The sequence below is a fragment of the Anabrus simplex genome, chromosome 3 (genome assembly GCF_040414725.1).
Source record: "Anabrus simplex isolate iqAnaSimp1 chromosome 3, ASM4041472v1, whole genome shotgun sequence".
Lineage (NCBI taxonomy): Eukaryota > Metazoa > Arthropoda > Insecta > Orthoptera > Tettigoniidae > Anabrus > Anabrus simplex.
In genome coordinates, this window is record NC_090267.1 from 138,116,225 (window position 1) to 138,134,488 (window position 18,264).

Below are 18,264 nucleotides of genomic sequence, written 5' to 3' on the forward strand. Positions count from 1 at the left end.
GTCGGTGCGACGTAAAGCAAGTAGCAAAAAAAAAAAAAAAAAAAAAAAGCAGACTGATTGTTTGGAAAGAACGAATTCTGGAAAAATGGGCAAAACATTTCGAAACATTACTTTGTCAGACTTTTCTTTTTAAGTCGCAGCGACACAGATAGGTCTTATGGCGACGATGGGATAGGAAAGGCTTAGGAATGGGAAGGAAGGGGCCGTGACCTTAATTAAGGAACAGCCCCAGCATTTGCCTGGTGTGAAAATATAGCTGTCCTGAAAATCAGACGCTATGCACAGGGAGTCCTAGTGTCTCAGACGTTTGTATTCATTTACTAGTTTGATGGTGAGTGAAATATTGGAAGTTTTGGAGGAAGAATAGACCTTTGGAGGGGAGCAGCACATCAAACCTCCTGATGATTGGTGTGAAACCGTTGATGATAATGACAGCTGGGTATGAGAGTAATCTAAATTACCTAGGTAGAAACCTACCTCTGAGTAAATATGAAGGTCAAATTGCATCAACAAAATATGAAAAAGGGAAGGCTAGGTCCAGTGGTAGTCAAAATATTACTGAAAGTTTACAGATGGAACCTAAAAACCAGAAAACCCTGCAAAAGGAAACTGTCGTATGAAAATAGATTCATACATAAGATCGGGCCAGTACCCCTGTTTCCGATATCCCTGATAGAAAATTCATAAGAATTAGGTCACATTGTAATACAAAAGGAACAACCCCAAAGTGGACAAGATCACCATCTACATCTCATTTTGTGGCTGATTCTTCCCCGCCCCCCATCAGATGATGCACAAAATTGTGAAATTCTGCTAGACTTCTTTCTCTGCCAATGGCTATAGGATACCTTTCCACCTTTCCCAGTGTATACAGCAATACAAAATGAAAGGCTGAAAGAATTTGGACTTGCAGGAAGTATAGTCCTACCTGTATAGTATAGTCCTAACTGAATCAAACAGGAGGCATACAATATTCTTTGATGACTGCTTTACATTCCTGAAACTGGTAAGATATCTGGCATCAAAGGGAATAAATGCAACAGGGACATTTCAAGAAAACCAGATAGAGAAGTGCCTCCTTCAAAGAAAGGCGAACAGAAAAAAGAAGGGGATCAACCACTGCAGGTGTTTTGGTGGTGCGTTGTTGGTGCACTGGAATGACAATAGTGTTGTCACTGCTGGTACGAACTACAAACAGATAGAGATAAACAGTGCATCAAGGTGGTCCAGCGTAAAAAAATATGCAAAGTGTCTGTACTGCAATGAAAGCTGTTCAAGTCCTGTAGTGGCATCCTAAGAGTGGATCAGCTTAATCAGTTTGAATTTCACCCGAAATCCTTCTGTGGATATCACAATCAGTAAATACATAACCGTAAATAGCTTATACACTATTGTGATAAATCTTTAGTGAAAATTATAGATCTACTTTACAGCGTAAATTGGATGAGGGAATCCAACTCTCTAACACTACCCTGCTTACAACATTATTGTATAATATAATGCTGAGTAAGTAGTGTTGTTGTACTGACCCGAGTGCATAGCGTCTGGTATATCGGACGGCTTGTTTAAATAAAAAAAACTTGCACATGTATGAAATTTCTGATTCTTGGAACACGTTTCAGCAATTATTAAAGAATAGAAATGTGTAGATAAATTGAAATAAAACACAAAAAATAACTTTATGCATTAATGGGTTAAAAATAAAGAAACCTGTATTTTTTTTTGTTTTTTGGAAAGTCTAATTTTGGAGGTTAAACAGGAGTGACAAATGGGGTGAATTTTTAGAAATTTTTAAAATGAGTGTGTGTAAAAGTTTACAGATTTAAAAATTGGTAATTAGAATCTCCTTTAAACATAAAGAAATGTGTATTTTTGTTTTTGTTTTTAGGAAAATTTCACTGGGAGGGGGGAAAAGGGTGAAAAGGGGGTTGAATGCCTTTAATGAGGATACTTACGCCTCAGAAACTGAAGATATTACAGACCTGAAAATTGGTATTTGGAATCTCCTTTAAAAATAAAGAAACACTTTTTGTTGTTTGGAAAATCCAATTAATGGGGGTTAAACAGGAGTGACAAATGGGGTGCATTTTTAGAAAGACTATATCTACAGTATTTCTCAGAAACATGAAATGTTACAGATATGAAAATTGGTATTTGGAATCTCCTGTAAAAGTAAAGAAACTTAGGTGATTTGTTTTCGGAAACTCCACTTAAATGGAACTAAAAAGGGGGTGAAATTTTAAAATGAGCATGTCTACAATATATCTCAAACTTAACATGTTACAGAAGTGAAAAATGGTATTAAAAGAAAGAAACGTGTATTTTTTGTTTTCAGAAAAACCACTGAAAATGGGGTTTAATTCTTTTTATTAGGATACTGATATCTCAAAAATTGAAGATGTTATAGATGTTAAAATTGGTATTTGGAATCTCCTTTAAAATTAAAGAAATATGTATTTGTTGTTTTGGGAAATCCACTTAAAGGGCAGGGGTGGGGGAAAAATTGAAAAATTAGTTGAATTATTTGTATGAAGATACTGCAGTATTATCTCAAAAACAAAAGATGTTGCAGACGTGAAGATTGGAATTTGGAATCTGCTTTAAAAGTAAAGAAACACATATTCCTTTGATTTTGGAAAATACAATGAAGGTGGGGGTTGAAAGAATTGAAAAATTAATTGAATTAATTGTATGAGGATACTTACAACTAATAAAAACTAAAGTTGTTACAGATGTGAAAATTGGTATTTGGATCTCCTTTAAAAACAAAGAAAATGCATTTTGGGGGGAAAAATCATTTTGGGGGCAGGGATGAAAAGGAGTTGAATTTCAATCAATATCTATCAATCAATATTGATCTGCATTTAGGGCAGTCGCCCAGGTGGCAGATTCCCTATCTGTTGCTTTCCTAGCCTTTTCCTAAATGATTTCAAAGAAATTGGAAATTTATTGAACGTCTCCCTTGGTAAGTTATTCCAATCACTAACTCCCCTTCCTATAAATGAATATTTGCCCCAGTTTGTCCTCTTGAATTCCAACTTTATCTTTCCTACTTTTATAAACGCCACTCAAACTTATTCGTCTACTAATGTCATTCCATGCCATCTCTCCGCTGACAGCTCGAAACATACCACTTAGTCGAGCACCTTTTCTTCTTTCTCTCAATTCTTCCCAACCCAAACTTTGCAACATTTTTGTAACGCTACTCTTTTGTCGGAAATCACCCAAAACAAATCGAGCTGCTTTTCTTTGGATTTTTTTGAGTTCTTGAATCGGGTAATCCTGGTGAGGGTCCCATACACTGGAACCATACTCTAGTTGGGGTCTTACCAGAGACTTGTAGCCCTCTCCTTTACATCCTTACTACAACCCCTAAACACCCTCATAACCATGTGCAGAGATCTGTACCCTTTATTTACAATCCCATTTATGTGATTACCCCAATGAAGATCTTTCCTTATATTAACACCTAGATACTTACAATGATCCCCAAAAGGAACTTTCACCCCATCAACGCAGTAATTAAAACTGAGAGGACTTTTCCTATTTGTGAAACTCACAACCTGACTTTTAACACTGTTTATCAACATACCATTGCCTTTACAAAAGAAAATACTTAAAAATTCTCCTTATCAATACAAATCAACTCATCTGTTAGATGAAGCAAAGTTTAAACATGTTTCAGCCTAATCTCAAGGCCATCTTCAGTAGCAGAAAAGTAATTACATAATACACAAACAAATTAAAAATCGTAATGAAGTGAAGCGACAATGATCATGATTAGTGAATTAAAAAACATATTGAGGTATAAAGTCCTCTCGTCTAATAGATCATTCTTGAATTGTCAAGTAAAACTGCTGACTGTTAAAATGAAGACACTGTGCTGAGGAGTGTAGTGAGACCATCAATACTATGGGTTAAAACGTGTGTAACATCTGTAATGAGAAAAAGGAAATATGTGTGGATGAAACAAGATAAAAAAATAATGTCTGAAAAGAAAACTCATATAACTTACTTGTAAGAAAACTTGTCGTCTCAAATGGAGATGACCTTGTCAGTCTCAAGTCACATTGCCTGTGTTTGGCTTACTGTGTATCTGTGTCGATGTGGTTGGGAAGGGGGATGGAGGGGGAGGGGCGAGGAGGGAGGGACGATGTGAGTCACGTTACCGAAACATTACACCCTTCACTCCTTTGACGTAGTCAATATGTACGCGAATGTACCCGTCAATAAAACCATCGAAATAGTAAAAAACAATCTTTCCAAATTCAGTAAATTGACCGTAGGGGAGATAGAAGAGTTTGTTCAGATCCTCAAGTTCACATTAAATAATGGGTTCTTCACTTTTAACAACATCATATATCAACAGAAGGGTCTTCCTATGGGGTCACCGGCCTCAGGAATCCTCGCTGATATTTACGTAGATTTCCTTGAATACACTCATATTATAGGTAAAATTAATGGAATCAAACATTGGTAGAATCTGAGAACAATAATTCCCTTAATTATCACGATTTAACTATTACTCACAATCAGAACATAACCCTTTCTTTTAATATTCACAGGAAGCCCACTCACACAATAACACAATCCACCAAACTTCTCTACACCCAGGGACACAGAAGGAGGTAGCTTACAATAGTATGATTTTCAGAGCTCTCAATGTTCCGTTATCCTGTAAGAATTTTAGAAAGGAAATCAACACCATTTATGCAATAGCCGAAGGTAATGGTTTCAGTAAAGCTTTCGTAAACAAAATTCTCAATATTTAAAAGTAAACCCAAGACCACCTTAGAAAAAGAATCTTCCCCTAAAGAGAAGTTCATCACATTTACCTTTAATAATAACATATATCCTATTTCAAACATCTTTAAAAAACACAAGTTAAAAGTAGCTTTCAAGACCGTTCACACCAATGCGAAAACGTTTTTTAATTCTCATACTGTCAACAGCCACCAAAAATATTCAAACTCTGGGATGTACAAATTAAAATGCCAATCATGTCTTTCAACCTATATTGGGCAAACAGGCCGCAGCTTCAATGTAAGATACTCCGAACACCTCAATGCCCTAAAGTATAATAGCTACTCAGCCATGAGCGAACATTGTAGAGAGAAAAATCATAAATACACAACAATTGATCAAGATTTAAAGATCCTGCATTACGAACAGAAAGGTCCCTTACTTAATATACTAGAGAATATTTATATAGATATCGACCAATATAATAATCCCGTATACAACTTGAATAAAATTAATGAAAAGAAAAATATTTTATTGGAAACCTTTGTCCCGCTCATCTGTGAACAATTCAGTAGTAAAAACGAGTCTAACTACTGACATTCTAGAACAAGACCCGCCCTTCCATAAACGCTCTCCTTCCGTGACTCACATCGTCCTTCCCTCCTCGCCCCTCCCCCTCCATCCCCCTTCCCAACCACATCGACACAGAAACACAGTAAGCCACACACACGCAGTGTGACTTGAGACTGACAAGGTCATCTCCATTTGAGACGACAACTTTTGTTACAAGTAAGTTATATGAGTTTTCTTTTCGTACATTATTTTTTTATCTTGTTTCATCCACTCATATTTCCTTTTTCTCATTACAGATGTTACACACGTTTTAACCCATAGTATTGACGGTCTCACTACACTCCTCAGTACAGTGCCTTCATTTTAACAGTCAGCAGTTTTAATTGACAATTCAAGAACGATCTATTAGACGAGAGGACTTTATACCTCAATATGTTTTTAATTCACTAATCATGATCATTGTTGCTTCACTTCATTACGATTTTTAATTTGTTTGTGTATTATGTAATTAATGTTCTGCTACTGAAGATGGCCTTGAGATTAGGCTGAAACATGTTTAGACTTTGCTTCATCTAACAGATGAGTTGATTTGTATTGATAAGGAGGATTTTTAAATATTTCCTTTTGTAAAGTGATAACCGTCAATAAGGAATGAGATTTATAACTTGCAATACCATTGCCTGCTGTCCATCTCACAACATTTTCGAGGTCACGTTGCAATTGCTCACAATCTTGTAACTTATTTATCAGTCTATAGAGAATAAAATCATCCGCAAAAAGCCTTACCTCCGATTCCACTCCTTTACTCATATCATTTATATATATAAGAAAACATAAAGGTCCGATAATACTGCCTTGAGGAATTCCCCTCTTAATTATTACAGGGTCAGATAAAGCTTCACATACTCTAATTCTCTGAGACCTATTTTCTAGAAATATAGCAACCCATTCAGCCACTCTTTTGTCTAGTCCAATTGCACTCATTTTTGCCAGTAGTCTCCCATGATCCACCCTATCAAATGCTTTAGACAGGTCCATCGCGATACAGTCCATTTGACCTCCAGAATCCAAGATATGTGCTATATCTTGATGAAATCCTACAAGTTGAGCTTCAGTGGAATAACCTTTCCTAAAACCGAATTGCCTTCTATCGAACCAATTATTAATTTCACAAACATGTCTAATATAATCAGAAAGAATGCCTTCCCAAAGCTTACATACAATGCATGTCAAACTGATTGGCCTGTAATTTTCATCTTTATGTCTATCACCCTTTCCTTTATACACAGGGGCTACTATAGCAACTCTCCATTCATCTGGTATAGCTCCTCCGACCAAACAATAATCAAATAAGTACTTCTGGTATGGTACTATATCCCAACCCATTGTCTTTAGTATATCTCCAGAAATCTGATCAATTCCAGCTGCTTTTCTAGTTTTCAACTTTTGTATCTTATTGTAAATGTCATTTTTATCATATGTAAATAATATTACTTCTTTGGCCTTAGTCTCCTCCTCTATCTCGACATTATCCTTGTAACCTACAATCTTTACATACTGCTTGACTGAATACTTCGGCCTTTTGAAGATCCTCATAAACACACTCCCCTTGTTCATTAATTATTCCTGGAATGTCCTTCTTGGAACCTGTTTCTGCCTTAAAATATCTATGCATACCCTTCCATTTTTCACTAAAATTTGTATGACTGCCAATTATGCTTGCCATCATGTTATCCTTAGCTGCCTTCTTTGCTAGATTCAATTTTCTAGTAAGTTCCTTCAATTTCTCTTTACTTCCACAGCCATTTTTAACTCTATTTCTTTCCAGTCTGCACCTCCTTCTTAGTCTCTTTATTTCTCTATTATAATAAGGTGGGTCTTTACCATTCCTTACCACCCTTAAAGGTACAAACCTGTTTTTGCATTCCTCAACAATTTCTTTAAACCCATCCCAGAGTCTGTTTACATTTTTATTTACCGTTTTCCACCGATCATAGTTACTATTTAAAACTGCCTCATGCCTGCTTTATCAGCCATATGGTACTGCCTAATAGTTCTACTTTTAAGACCTTCCTTTCTATCACATTTATTTTTAACTACCACAAAAACAGCTTCATGATCACTAATACCATGTATTACTTCAGTTTCCCTATAGAGCTCATCTGGTTTTATCAGCACCACATCCAGGATATTTTTCCCTCTGGTTGGTTCCATCACTTTCTGAATCAGCTGTCCTTCCCATATTAACTTATTTGCCATTTGTTGGTCATGTTTCCTGTCGTTCGCATTTCCTTCCCAATTGACATCTGGCAAATTCAGATCTCCCGCTACAATCACATTTCTTTCCATGTCGTTTCCCACATGGCTGACTATCCTATCAAATAATTCCGAATCCGCATCATTGCTACCCTTTCTCGATTTGTACACTCCAAATATATCAAGTTGCCTATTATCTTTATTAATGAGCCTTACACCTAGAATTTCATGTGTCTCATCTTTGACTTTTTCGTAGCTTACAAATTCTTCTTTCACGAGAATGAACACTCCCCCTCCCACCATTCCTATCCTATCTCTACGATACACACTCCAGTGCCGTGAGATAATTTCTGCATCCATTATATCATTTCTCAGCCATGATTAAACTCCTATTACAATATCTGGTAAATATATATCTATTAAATTACTTAATTCTATTCCTTTCTTTACAATACTTCTACAGTTCAACACTAACAATTTTATGTCATCCCTACTTGATTTCCAGTTCCCTGTTCCCTTATCATCGCTCCCTAGGCCATCCCGTTTCCCTGAAGGTACCTCCCTATTACCCTTCCAAACAAATTTCCTAACTTATACGTACCACTGCGGTTTAAATGAAGGCCATCTGAGCGCAGATCCCTATCTCCTACCCACCCATTAGGATCTAGAAATTTCACTCCTAGTTTCCCACATATCCACTCCATAGTCTCATTTAAATCCCCAGTCACCCTCCAGTCAGTATCCCTCCTACACAGTATTCCACTAATAACAATCTCCGCTTTCTTAAACTTCACCCGTGCTGCATTTACCAGATCCCACACATCTCCAACTATGTTGGTACTTACTGTACATCAGCTTGCCTTACGTTGTTGGTACCATATCTCAAAAACTGAAGATGTTACAGTCGTGATAATATATTTAGAAGATCCTTTACTAATAAAGAAACGGGTATGTTTGCAGAAAATTCACTTAGATGGGGGAGTGTGAAAGGAAGTGAAAAAAAGTGGATTCTTTTTATGAGTATACTTATATCTCAAAACTGAAGGTAACAGATGTGAACATTGGTATTTGGAATCTCCTTTAAACATAAAGAAACGTCTCCTTTTTTGGGGGGGGGGGGGAGGGGGTGTAAATCAACTTACCGGCAGTGGGGTGAAAAAGGAGTTGAAACCAATTGATTTTACTGTTCATAATGTACTTGATTCTGATCATAAACCGATCATTTTTAATCTTTCCTGGGTTCATTTTCAAGAGCCATCTTTTCCTGTGGAGTTAGATTACAGTAGATTCTCCTGGCATATAAATAAAAATGTAAACATTATTAATAAACAATAGGAATGATATTGACTGTGCAGTTGTTCACCTCTATAATAAGGTCAATAATGTATGGAAGTATATCATTCGAATCACCAGAAATCCTGCGTACTTGCCTATGCGCGAGAATGGTGCTGGTCACATTGTCAGCAATGACAATGGCAGCATATGTAATTTACCGCCATGTAGCGATCTTGCACCTTGCTGTGGGGTCCAGAACAATAATAATAATAATAATAATAACCTAAATTCAACTAATATTATCCACCCTAATAATAATAATAATAATAATAATAATAATAATAATAATAATAATAATAATAATAAAAAACATCACGAGAAGGTAGATAAATCCTGGGAAATACTAGAAGAAACAGCATCAAAAATTCCTCAAAACCACGTCAAAATTCTGTTAGGAGATTTCAACGCTCAGATAGGCAAGGAAAGGAAATATAGGAAAACAGTTGGAAAATTCCCAGCACATAAATGGACGAACCAAAATGGACGGAGATTAGTTGAATTCTGCAGGGCATTCAACCTTAAAGTCATGTCGACTCACTTCAGGAAGAAACCTTCTAAACAAATTACATGGAGATCACCCAACTCCCTCTCGGGCGAGTTTCAAATTGACCACGTGGCAATTTCATACCCAAACCACAGAGAAATTATGAATGTCCAAGTAAGGAAGGGTGCAAACATAGACTCAGACCACTATCTGACAAGAGTCAAACTACAGTTGATACACCAAAGGTTCAGAAGAAGGAAGCAAATAATTCCAAAATTTGATACTAGTTGGATCCAGCCATCTCTCACCGAAGAATTGGAGAAAAAGCAGTCCAACAATTGGCAGCAGCTCAAGACCAAACTAATTGAAACAGCACAAACACTGATTCCTCTGCAGAAAAGAAAAAAAACACCCTTGGTGGAACGCAGACTGTGAACAAGCCATCCAATCCCGGCAGAATGCATACAATAAGTGGAACAGCAAAAAGACCGATAAGAATCACAAAACGATTTTGGCAGTCAGGAAAGAGGCAGCGAAATTAATCCGACAGACCAAAAGGAAATTTGAGAAAGATCAACAACTACTATAAATTGAAAAGGACTTCGAAAAAAACCACACACAAAATTTCTACAAGAACTTCAAAACAAAGCTAACAGGGTATCAGCCACAAAACCTTTGCTTTAAGAAAGTAAATGGGCAATTTGCACTGAACAATCAAGAAAACTGCACCGAACTTGCAAGGTATTTTGAAGAACTGCTTAACTGCCCAGAGCCAACACAAAGATTTCCACCGCAGGAACCTGACTTCACAAACCCAAATTCAGTACCACCGGATGAAGAAGAAATTACCAGACAGATAAAACGACTTAAAATTAATAAAGCTGCAGGTGAGGATGCGATCATAGCAGAAATTCTCAAATCAGCAGGCCCAAATACTATAAAAGAATTCACCGGTATCATCCAAGAGATTTGGGAAACAGAACAAATTCCAGAAGATTGGAAAAGTGCACTAATTCATCCTTTACATAAGAAAGGAGACAGAACAGACGTAAATAACTACAGAGGAATCTCATTGGTATCTGTTGCCTACAAAATTTTATCTTGGTGCCTTCTCGATAGAGCCCAACAGCAACTAGAACCAAAAATTGGAGAATATCAAGCAGGTTTCAGACCAGGCCGTTCATGTCCAGAGCAAATTTTGAACCTAAAGGCATCAGAGAATTTGTAGCAAAAATGTAGTTTGTACTTTTGTTGATTTCAAAAAGGCCTATGATTCAGTTGATCGTCAATCACTGTTTCAGATATTAAAAGAACAGGGTCTAGACCGGAAAACACTCGCAATTGTAAAAGAGACAGACACAAAATCTAAGGTTAAATTCATGGGGGAAATCTTAGACCCTTTTCCAATCAAAACAGGAGTAAGACAGGGAGATGGGCTCTCTCCACTACTCTTCAACTGCGTCCTTGAAAAGGTAATACAGGAATGGCGCAAACAGAAGTCTGTCCTCAAGATTGACCAACCAATCACTCTTGGTAGGGGCAAATTAGCAGTAGACTGCCTGGCATTTGCGGATGATCTGGCAATCTTAACTCGTGACGTTTCAACAGCCATAAACCAGATCGAACTCCTGAAAGAAACAGCGGAAAAAGTCGGCCTCCAAATATCGTTTGAAAAAACTGAATACATGACCTGCAGCAAAGAAGCCCCTAAATTCATGGAGACAAAATATGGCAAAATAAATCGGGTCCAGCAATTCAAATATCTCGGTGAAATAATTCAGGAGAATGGAATAGAAACAAAAGTCAACGAAGTTAGATGCCAAAAAATGGAAACTGCATATAGACTCACCCAAAATATCTATAACAAAAAGTCTCTCTCCAAGTATGCAAAACTAAGACACTATAATACAGTAATAAAACCAGAATGCCTCTATGGATCAGAGACACTAATTTTGAACAGGAAAACTGATCTAGAAAATATTCAGAAAAAGGAACGCAAGATCATTCGAAAAATTTTAGGCCCAAAACTCGTAGATGAACAGTACCGCCTTAGAGGGAAACAGGAAATCAAACAATTTTCTAACATTCACAGCGACATCAGAAAACGCAAATTAAGATTCTTTGGACATATAAAAAGGATGAACCCAGATAGACTTACCAAGCAAATAGTTGAATTTTATGAAAACCGAAGTAAAGCCAAAACAGACACAATAAAATGGATTGGCGAAATTAAAACAGATCTCAAACTGGCAGGAATTACACCTGAAGACATCCTCTTTTCAGAGGGGATGACAAAGAACATTTTCAGGGCTAGGAAAAATGTGATTGTACTAAGTGGTAATAATGAAAATTTGTGATGCGGTAAGTGAGGTATTTTTATGTAGATTTAATATGACATGAATAGGGACATGAATTTATGACGTGCTATGCGAGAAATCCTTTTGATGAGGAACGCACTAACAAGGTTTCACTGTATTTTCTCATATCTGATTAAATTTTGGAAAGGCTATTCCCATGTAAATTTATAGTGAAACTCTACTGGTGCTTGAAATACATTTTCATGATAAATGCAAGTTTAAGTTAGGTGATGCTGTTTGAATAAGAAAACTGAAACATTTGACACAGAAGGCATTGAAATGATACTACTCCACTTCTTCAGAATGAAATTGAACATACGTGTTAACATCTCAAAATTAGAAAAATAACTAACGAGTAAGCCGTAGTAAGGAAATCCACGAAAACGCTGTTTTGAACAAACTTATAGCCATTTCATACTGATTTGAATTTGCCTGGGTTTTTTCCCCGACTTACACAAAAAATAGGATATAACAATAATCCACTATAGCAAGTAAATTTTTTGCCATTATGAATCCTTGCTATAATGGACTTCTACTGTATTTGTATTGATTTTAGACATTGTGAGTCAAATAATTTACTAGCACAAACAGACTGATCTAGGGGATCTAGGGCAGCAAAAGAGGAACTTCTCAAATTGATAATGGAGTAAGCAAAATAATTCCTTTATTTATTTATAGCCTTGTAGGGACCCAACGTTAAATTTAGATATTAACATTGTTTTGTGTTTAGTTAGATGTTTAAAGGGGCAAATAAAAAACTGTTTTCTTCTGGAAAGAATCTAAGTGTGCAAGTTGCCTGTTGTGGGCCAATTCAGTGAATATTTAATTTTCATGCCAGTTGTTTATTTCTGAAAAAAGGAAGGAAGTAGTGACTCTCGGTAAGTTCCAATAGGTCCTGGGACCCAGTAGCTCTGAAATCTTGGTGATGAAGTGGTTTGAGTCCACAATGACATTCCCTTTATCTGCTGGGAGAAGGATGATGCACAGCCATATACTGTATATAAGGAGTGCACAACTACAGCTTTGAGTCCATTACTAAGCTTTAGACCGAGCAGATCTTTGGAAATAACATGCACAGTTTCTGGTGAAATATTTGGAGCTAGGAACTCAATTGGAATATTAGGTTGCTCCTTGATGTTTATATTTCAAAATACACCTAGAATTGAACAATGAATATGTTCTCTGTAATTTGTAATTTGGATATTCCAAAATCATGACTTGTTTCAGTGAACAGCAACTTTGAGTATTAAACAAATTGGGAAAATGAGAGCGTCAAATATGCAAATGAAAACTTCCAGTTAAAAAAAAACAAAACGAGGGTGCAAGAATATGTTGTTGTTTGAGCCATGAGTCTATAGACTGGTTTGATGCAGCTCTCCATGCCATCCTTACCTGTGTTAATCTTTTCATTTCTATGTAACTACTACATCTGCACTAATCTGTAATCTGCTTGTCATACCTCCTGTGTGTGGGGGATGCAGACAAAGAATACATCCACAATATCCCCTGCCTGTTGTAAGTGGCAACTGAAAGGGGCGACCAAGGGGTGATTGAATTAGAACCATTGGACTACGGAACCATTGGACTACCTGTAATTAGTACCATCACGCAAGGAACACTATGGGTTGCCTTTACTTGCGAGTAGTACCACTATGTTAGGTGCACAATAGGTTTGTGATTAGTAGCAATATAGGGTGAATCAGTATGGGTTTTACAGTATCCGTGATTAGTACCTCTATATGCGAAACACCACGGGCTTATGTTGTTGGTGATTAGTCCCATTGTGAGAAACACCATGGGTATGGGCGTTGCCTGTGATTAGTACTACTCCAAGAACGACACCGTGGGTCTGCATTGCCTGTAATTAGCACTCCCTATGTGAGGAACACCACGGCAGAGTAAGAGCCTCTGTAATTAGTACACCTATGTGAGAAACACCATAGGTTTGTGTTGCTTATGAGTGGTGCCGTAATGTGAGAAACACCACGGTCTTACGTTGCCTGTGATTAGTACCATTAAGTGAGAAACACCACGGATCTGGGCGTTGCCTGTGATTAGTAACACAATATGAGCGACACTGTGATTAGTACACCTAGGTGAGGAACACTATGGGTTTGCGTTGCCTATGAGATTCGCCATTATGTGAGAAACACCAGAGGTCTGCATTACCTGGACGACGTACAATACTTGAGTGGTACCATAATGTTTGGAACACCATGAGTTTATGCTACCTTTGATTAGTACCACAACCTGAGAAATACCATGGTTCTCCTTTACTAGCGATAAGTACCATTATGAGGGACTGTTGACATGGATATTGAACTCCTTTAGACAACAAGCATCATCGATTCAGGATTGTGCTTTGGAAACAGTCCCTTGGTAATATTGTTTCTGGTCAGGTGAGGCATTGCGAGTCAGATCCACTGATTGTTTTAAATTCATATTCATTCATTCATTCATTCATACATACATTCTTCATCACATTTTGAATTCTGGTCACTGGATGAAATTTGTACTTTCAAATTGTCATTGCATTTCATCTCATTTTGTACCATTAGGGGCCGATGACATAGATGTTAGGCGCCTCTAGACAACATCATCATCGTACATCAGGAACTCAAGTTAGGTCACTTTCTCAAAAGCTGAAGACTGTCTCGTCAGTTTCAACATAGGTTTCTTCTTCACTAAGATACCCATGAGGGGAAACCCTTAGCCACTTGCTCAGATATTTCTGGAGGATATTGCCAACCTATTCTGCCACTTGCAGTACAAGTTATTTCAAATGAATTATCATCATCATCTATGAGTGAATTGATGGGATCACTAAAAGTAGCCTGCCAAGCCTAATTATCACTAACTTTTGCATGGAAAACTTTGAGTCAGTGGCCATAAAGTCTGTATCTCTCTGACCATAAACATGTCCGGCTCCATGGCTAAATGGTTAGCGTGCTGGCCTTTGGTCACAGGGGTCCCGGGTTCTATTCCTGGCAGGGTCGGGAATTTTAACCATCATTGGTTAATTTCTGTGGCACAGGGGTTGGGTGTATGTGTTCTCTTCATCATCATTTCATCCTCATCATGACTCGCAGGTTGTCTACGGGCGTCAAATCAAAAGACCTGCACCTGGCGAGCCGAATATGTCCTCGGACACTCCCGGCACTAAAAGCCATACGCCATTTCATTTTCACCATAAACATGGCTTGATATGCAATATTACTATGAGACTCAAAAAACACAACTGACACAGCCAAGTATTTACATTAAGGAGTGAGGGTAATTGTTTCCACCTATTCAGTTACCCTCACTCCTTAATGTAAATCTGGATTCAATACGGACTAAAAATGAAGTTTTTGACATTAAACAGCCAAGTAGGATAGACTTAGAAGTAATCTGTCCCTGAAAAATAGTGGATTGCTACAAAATACATTAAAATGTATATTTGTGAAATATATGGATTCATCTTTTGTATCAACCAATATAGCTATCTTCACATTTAATACACATGCATACTATTTCTTCAGCTGCAATTTAGGTGGAAAATGTTCACAAATTATACTAGTTTTAAGGTATACGAGAATGTAGTCCATCCCAAAAATACACGTGAACAATTACATCCCTGAAAATCACACCATTAACATATTGATGGGAACCCACAGAAAATTATCTTCAGGTCTGCCAACAGTTGGGTTCGAACCCACTATCAGATATTTCTGGAGTATATCACTAACCTGTTCTGCCACTATTGTTTCATCATGATATCATTTTCACACAGGAATTCATTAGCTGAATTGATCAAAATTTACATCTATGAGGTCAGTTGCTGTTAAACAGTATTCATAACCTGCAATCAGAGTATTGTTTCATGTGGGTAAGATGTTTTCCATTCCATGGACAAATCAGTTTGATGTGAACCAAGTTTTACTAGCCATTTTATACATATATATTTAAAGCCTCTACCTTGTGTAGGATTGTCAAATATGAAAGTTTTAACCTTCATATACATAGTTATTATTGATAAGTTTTTTTTTATGTAGGAGCACACATCAGATGAACTAGTAGAAGGAGTACCAACCCTTGAAGATCTGGGTTTGGTGTTAACTGAAATGGAAGATCAAATTCCCTGGGAGCTGAAACCATTCAGACATGCTGCCTACTACGATGAAGAGTTGGGAGAGTTTGAGAAACCAGCACCACCTCCTGTTATAGGATGAAGGATCACAGAAAATGCTTTTGTACAAAGTTGTTAACTAATTGTCTAGTTTTGTGTGGGCTGTACAGTAATTTATTTCAGGAATGGACAGTTGTGAAATATATTAACTTCTGAAATGTCACGTGCTTGTATCATAAAGATTCCTGTATAGAGTAAGATATTTGTAGGAAATAAATTACTGTGTGAATGTAAATTTTTTGTTATGTTGTTCCTAAATTAAATCCATCAATCACTACTGATCTGCATTTAGGGCAGTCACGTAGGTGGCAGATTCCCTATCTGTTATTTTCCTAGCCTTTTCTTAAATGATTGCAAATACATTGGAAATTTATTGAACATCTCACTTGGTAAGTTATTCAAATTCCTAACTCTCTTTCATATAAACTAATTATGCCCCAATTTGTCCTCTTGAATTCCAGCTTTTTCTTCATATTCTGATCTTTCCTACTTTTAAAGACACCACTCAAGCTTATTTGTCTAGTGATATCATTCCACATCATCTCTCCACTGACAGCTCGGAACATACCACTTAGTCAAGAAGCTCCTCTCCTTTCTGCCAAGTCTTCACAGCCCAAATTTTACAACATTTTTGTAACGCTACTCTCTTGTCAGAAATCACCCAGAACAAATCGAGCTGCTTTTCTTTGGATGTTTTCCAGATCTTGAATCAAGTAATCCTGGTGAGGGTCCCATACTCTTGGGGTCTTACCCTCTCCTTTACATCTTTACTACAACCCCTAAATACTCTTATAACCATGTGCAGAGATTTGTACCCTTAATTTACAATCATATTTGTGATTTCCCCAATGAAGATCTTTCCTTATATTAACACCTAGGTACTTACAGTGATCCCCAAAAGGAACTTTCACCCCATCAATGCAGTAATTAAAACTGAGAGGACTTTTCCTAATTGTGAAACTCATAATCTGACTTTCAACTCTCTGGATCCGTGGTAGAGTGTCGGCCTCCGGATCCCAAGATAGCGGGTTCAAACCCGGCAGAGGTAGTCGGATTTTTGAAGGGCGGAGAAAAGTCCACTCGACACTCCATGTCGTATGATGTCGGCATGTAAAAGATCTCTGGTGATACATTTGGTATTTACCCGACAAAATTAATTAAATCTCAGCCATAGACGCCCATGAGAGATCTGGTTTACTCTGCCATCTACTGGGCCTAGAGTAAAACGGAACGTCGAAATTGACGAGCAGACAGCCAGATGGCGTCAAATCGAAATGTCTGTACATGGTAGCTGAGGCCATGCGATTATTATTATTTATTATTAACCCCGTTTATCATCATACCATTGCCTACTGTCCATCTTACAACATTATCAAGGTCATTTTGCAGTTGCTCACAATCTTGTAACTTATTTATTACTCTGTACAGAATAACACCAACTACAAAAAGCCTTATTTCTGTTTCCATTTCTTTACTCATATCGTTTATATACAATATATAAGGTAACATAAAGGTCCAATAATACTGCCTTGAGGAATTCCCCTCTTAATTATTATAGGGTCAGATAAAGATTTGCCTACTCTAATTTTCTAAGTTCTATTTTCTACAAATTTAGCCACCCCTTCAGTCACTCTTTTGTCTAGTCCAGTTGCTCTCGCTTTTCCAGTAGTCTCCCATGATCTACCCTATCAAATGCCTTAGATAGGTCAGTTGTGATAGTCCATTTGACCCCCTGAGTCCAGGATGTCTGCTATATCTTGCTGGAATCATACAAGTTGAGCTTCAGTGGAATAATCTTTCCTAAACCCGAAATGCCTTCTATCGAACCAGTTATTAATTTTACAAACATGTCTAATATAATCAGAAAGAATGCTTTCCCAAAGCTTACATGCAATGCATGTCAAACTGACTGGCCTGTAATCTTCAGCTTTATGTCTATCACCCTTTCCTTTATATACAGGGGTTACTATAGCAACTCTCCATTGATTTGGTATAGCTCCTTCATGCAAACAATAATAAAATAAGTACTTAAGTTATGGTACTTTATCCCAACCCATTGTCTCTAGTATATCCCCTGAAACCCTGTAAATTCCAACTGCTCTTCTAGTTTTCAACTTTTGTATCTTACTGCAAATGTCATTGTTCATAATCGTCGTCATCATTTCCCATTATCCAACTGTAGCCGGGTAGGGGCGAATATGGTTCCTCTCCGCTTTCTTCGGTCTTTCCTCCAACACTGTGTCCCAGTCCAGGTTTCTTTCTCTAATACTGCGTTGGATTATGTCCTTCCATCTCAATCGTAGTTGTCCGCGGCCTCTCCTTCCTTGCATTTGCATTTCCATCAGCTT

General features: G+C 37.3%; 1 protein-coding gene across 1 annotated transcript in view; it reads left to right on the forward strand.

Moving 5' to 3' along the window:
* The window catches only part of ND-39 (NADH:ubiquinone oxidoreductase subunit 39), an 83,996-nt gene extending 67,845 nt beyond the window's left edge, over positions 1-16,151 (forward strand). Inside the window, exon 7 of the mRNA XM_067144217.2 lies at positions 15,783-16,151. Within this exon, the coding sequence (XP_067000318.2) occupies positions 15,783-15,959 (177 nt within the window). The 3' untranslated portion in view covers positions 15,960-16,151. The remainder of the gene's footprint in view (positions 1-15,782) is intronic.
* The last annotated feature ends 2,113 nt before the right edge of the window (positions 16,152-18,264 follow it).